Genomic DNA, 5147 nt, shown 5'->3' on the forward strand with positions numbered 1-5147 from the left:
TAAATAAATAAATTGTGAAGTATGAAGTAAAAAAATAATTCTCTCAGTTTGAAGTAAAAAAAAGAGAGAGAGAGAGACAGAGAAATCCTGTCAGAGGACTTTTTGGCTGACAGAACAGTTCAGTTTGTGAGGTAAATATTTACTTCACAAGAAATTTTATCAATGACTTTCAATAAATAAATACATAAATTACATTTATAAATAAATAAATTGTGAAGTATGAAGTAAAAAAATAATTCTCTCAGTTTGAAGTAAAAAAAGAGAGAGAGAGAGAGAGAGAGAGAGACAGAGAAATCCTGTCAGAGGACCTTTTGGCTGACAGAACAGTTCAGTTTGTGAGGTAAATATTTACTTCACAAGAAATTTTATCAATGACTTTCAATAAATAAATACATAAATAACATTTATAAATAAATAAATTGTGAAGTATGAGACAGAGAAATCCTGTCAGAGGACTTTTTGGCTGACAGAACAATTCAGTTTGTGAGGTAAATATTTACTTCACAAGAAATTTTATCAATGACTTTCAATAAATAAATACATAAATTACATTTATAAATAAATAAATTGTGAAGTATGAAGTAAAAAAATAATTCTCTCAGTTTGAAGTAAAAAAAAAAGAGAGAGACAGAGAAATCCTGTCAGAGGACCTTTTCTCAGTGGCTGACAGAACAATTCAGTTTGTGAGGTAAATATTTACTTCACAAGAAATTTTATCAATGACTTTCAATAAATAAATACATAAATAACATTTATAAATAAATAAATTGTGAAGTATGAAGTAAAAAAATAATTCTCTCAGTTTGAAGTAAAAAAAAGAGAAAGAGAGAGAGAGAGACAGAAATCCTGTCAGAGGACTTTTTCTCAGTGGCTGACAGAACAGTTCAGTTTGTGAGGTAAATATTTACTTCACAAGAAATTTTATTAATGACTTTCAATAAATTATTTCTTATTTATTAATTGAAAGACATTGATGAAATTTCTTGTGAAGTAATTTACCTAAAAAAGAACTGTCAGGCAGTGAAAAAGGGCCTCTGACAAGACTTGGAAATGTTTTTTCTTTTTCTTAGGTTTTTCATTACATTAAGGTGTTATGAGTAAATGAATAAATAGATTCCTGTGAAATTCTTAATCATTTTCTGTTTTTTTTCTCTTACCCTCAAGATGGCAACACCAAGTCCTTATTCACGGCCAGCACCCATTCGCTGCAGATGTGTGGCTAACAGGACCACCCAGAAAGCAGCAAGCTTTAATAAAGAGGATGGAATAATTACTAGATCAGCCATCAATATAAGAACCACTAGCGCACTTAGTGATGGGCAGGTAGTTTATCTGTCGACAGCAAATAGTGGCGAGCCAAATTTTGAAGAGGGAGCAACATATTTTTTTAAAAATATTACGATTAATAACAAATATGGCCGGCAAAACATCTATTTTGGCCGGTCATCATGTAAATTCAGGGCAGCTCCACTTGCGCTAACAGCGCAGGACGAAAAGGCTGCCAAAGAGGCCCTGTGCCCACCATCACAGCTAGTCACGGGCGATGAAGAGGACATCTTCGGAAGGGGGGACTATCTGAGTCTGCAAGGGCGAGTGGAGAAAGTGAGTTATTTTAATGTCATCAATGAATATCAAAAGATTAAAGGTCCTTCAGAAGGTTATAAGTTAACTCAGACAAAGAAGTTTTTCCTTCAAAACCCAGCATGATTACAAATGTGATATTAATTTTATACAACAGTTTGATAAACAAACTTACATTTTGGTATATTTCATCAACAAATGTATCTTACAAAACATTCTTAAAAAAAATCTTCTTTTGCGTTCAGCAGAACAAATAAATATGCGGGTTTAAAACAACTTAAAGGTTAGTTATTAGAACTATCCCTTTAATTTAAATTAGCTAACTGACATCTTAAAATATGTCAGTGCCATTGTTTTGTCTCAAGATACCAGTAATGTTTTTTTTTAAATATCATAATAGAAGTAAGGCCTAGTCCTAGCTTAAGCTAAGTCCTGTCTTTGAAACCGGGCCCTTATGCAACAGGGAAACATTCAACTGAGTAACTGAAGATAAATGAGAATCTTTACAAAAAGGCCAGTTTTTTTTTTTTTTTTAAATAGCTGGAAACAGTAACTCTTTAAGTCAGTAAAAATGAACAGTTCAACCATAAACAGATTACTTGCACAATTCAAATCTAGACCATAATGTTGAAAGAGGGTGAATTGACCCATATTACATACCTTTAACTATTATTCTGCAGATACAAGCAGTGAGGATGACAGAGGTCCATGGAAACCCTGTCCCCATCCTGGACCTCTCCCTCAGATGTGGCCAGACTGTCCTGGATGTCTCCCTTTGGCGGGATGAAGCCGTGAGTGAGCTCTACCTCGGAGACGAGGTGGAGCTCACTCACCTCAAGGCGTTCATCTGTGATGGTGGGAAGGGGAAACTAAATTCCTCTTCATACACTAGTGTCAAGGTACACAAACAAAACACATTAGCTGCTTCTCCAGAACTAGGGATGCACAATATTTTGCCAGTATTTAACATTTAACTCATTTTGGCTGAGGCTGATATACATATCTTTTTTGGGGAAATAATAATTTAAAAGCTGTGAGGATTGTGTCAATTAGGCTATATCTTCACACAATTTAGAATGAAGGTTATTCAGTCCAACATTAAGTTATAAGCACCAAATAAATATTTAGATGAATACTATTACATTTGTAGCATTAACCATATATATGATTACATGAGTTGATATAATATCAATAATTCTGCTATAGCAATATTTTGTGTGTGTGTGTGTAATTAATTCGCTCCGTGCACAAAATGGCGACCATTGACGTTTCGAACTTGAGTGTGTGGGCCAGTACTTCCGGTGAAAACTTCCGGTGATCTGACAGCGAGAGCGAGAGACAACAGCGACCGAGCTCCATTACCACAGCGATATTTTTCACAATGAGTGTTTTTAGGATTCAAGAGAGGTGACTTGCCTTTCAGAGGGTGACAGCACTTCATTGTTGTGTGCCGTTATGTACCATGTCGTCACGTTATAACAGAGAAGTCAGCTTTCATGCATTCCCCGTTGACGCTGCGGTACGGGCTGAGTGGAAGATCCGGAGGGATGACTTAATTCAACCCGACCAAATTTTTAAATGCATATCATTTTCAGTGTATTTCACCTGTGCGTGTCTATGCTCTCTATTACTGCATTTATTTTGTGCAAGTGCGATGAGTAAAGACCATCTGTTTAATAAATCATTATCTGTCTGGTGTTTATATGCAGCACATACAGTACGTGTAAAATATACACAGACTTACCCATATTAAATTGTTTGTGGTACCTATAGTTAAAAATGCAAATGTAAAATATGTGATAATAATATTGATCGAGCAATAAGTAAAAATATGCGCAGAGAAAATAGTATTTATAGATAAATTGTAGCCTATCACAGGGCAAACATGTGAATGTTTACGGTGCATTTTATGCAAACAACTCTAATCGGAGTTATAACTCTATATTTACAGTAGGCATCATTGTTATTGTGTATGCAGCATGAGTCAAATACTGTTTGTGAAGATTAATACGTACGTACATGACGTACGTAGTCAGATTAATGAATGAAACTGTTCACGAACAGAAGATTGTATATGACTCATGCTGCATACACAATAACAATGATGCCTACTGTAAATATAGAGTTATAACTCCGATTAGAGTTGTTTGCATAAAATGCACCGTGAACATTCACATGTTTGCCCTGTGATAGGCTACAATTTATCTCCATAAATACTATTTTCTCTGCGCATATTTTTTACTTACTTACATCAATTGCTCGATCAATATTATTATCACATATTTTACATTTGCATTTTTAACTATAGGTACCACAAACAATTTAATATGGGTAAGTCTGTGTATATTTTACACATACTGTATGTGCTGCATATTAACACAGACAATGATTTATTAAACAGATGGTCTTTACTCATCTCACTTGCACAAAATAAATGCAGTAATAGAGAGCATAGACACGCACAGGTGAAATACACTGAAAATGATATGCATTTAAAAATTTGGTCGGGTTGAATTAAGTCATCCCTCCGGATCTTCCACTCAGCCCGTACCGCAGCGTCAACGGGGAATGCATGAAAGCTGACTTCTCTATTATAACGTGACGACATGGTACATAACGGCACACAAAAATGAAGTGCTGAGGCTGTCACCCTCTGAAAGGCAAGTCACCTCTCTTGAATCCTAAAAACACTCATTGTGAAAAATATCACTGTGGTAATGTGAACTCGGTCGCTGTTGTCTCTCGCTCTCGCTGTCAGATCACCGGAAGTTTTCACCGGAAGTACTGGCCCACACACTCAAGTTCGAAACGTCAACGGTCGCCATTTTGTGCACGGAGCGAAAAGGGTGCAATGTCACCGATATCTACATGCTCATATACTCACTGTGCTTTATAGGGGATGTAAACCTACCTGTATATTGTATTTTTGTTGAAATCTTCAGACTGCAGAGAGGGAGGTGGTGACGGAGGTGATTGAAGTGGTTGGAGTTTGTGAAGACCACAAATCCCTGACTCTTCTATGCGGAAACTTTGAAGAGTTCACTATTCCAGCCACAATGTTTCACGGAAGCGTGGAGGACCTAATAACAACACTGCCAACAACTGTACAGATTAAACACATCAATAAACGGGTGCTTAACATCGGGTTTACTGAAAAAGAACAATAAAAAAAAAACATGTAGTTTAGTAATTAAGTTAGTTTATTAATTTGTTCATTAGTTTAATTAGTTCACATTTAAAATCAGTTCAGATTTAGATTTTAGTAGTAATTTAGTGTTCAGATTGTTTAGATTTTAGTAGTAATTTAGTGTTCAGATTGTTTAGATTTTAGTAGTAATTTAGTGTTCAGATTTTAGTAGTTCTAGTAATGTTTTGAATTTAATAATGTTTTTGTTTTCATTTTAAAATCATTATTTATTGTTTGTTTATATGTTCTATGTTCTATAAAAGATGTTGTACTCCAAAAGTTGTTAGCCTGATATTTTTACAGACATAATTAAAACATTTCTTAATAATTTCCCATGTCCAGCTGTGTAGCACATGCTAGCATTAACACCAACATCCTT

At 34.9% G+C, this 5147-nt stretch overlaps 1 protein-coding gene across 1 annotated transcript; it reads left to right on the forward strand.

Moving 5' to 3' along the window:
* Nucleotides 1-1164: 1164 nt before the first annotated feature.
* LOC311077275 (uncharacterized protein) lies at nucleotides 1165-4931 on the forward strand (the record flags this gene model as incomplete). Its single annotated transcript, XM_084139106.1, has 3 exons — nucleotides 1165-1602; nucleotides 2262-2480; nucleotides 4524-4931. The coding sequence occupies 3 exons, from the start codon at nucleotides 1165-1167 to the stop codon at nucleotides 4746-4748; spliced, it is 882 nt and encodes a 293-aa protein (XP_083995232.1). The 3' UTR covers nucleotides 4749-4931.
* Between the last annotated feature and the right edge of the window lie 216 nt (nucleotides 4932-5147).

The sequence above is a fragment of the Abramis brama genome (assembly GCF_963993115.1).
Source record: "Abramis brama genome assembly, contig: SCAFFOLD_47, whole genome shotgun sequence".
Taxonomy (NCBI): domain Eukaryota; kingdom Metazoa; phylum Chordata; class Actinopteri; order Cypriniformes; family Leuciscidae; genus Abramis; species Abramis brama.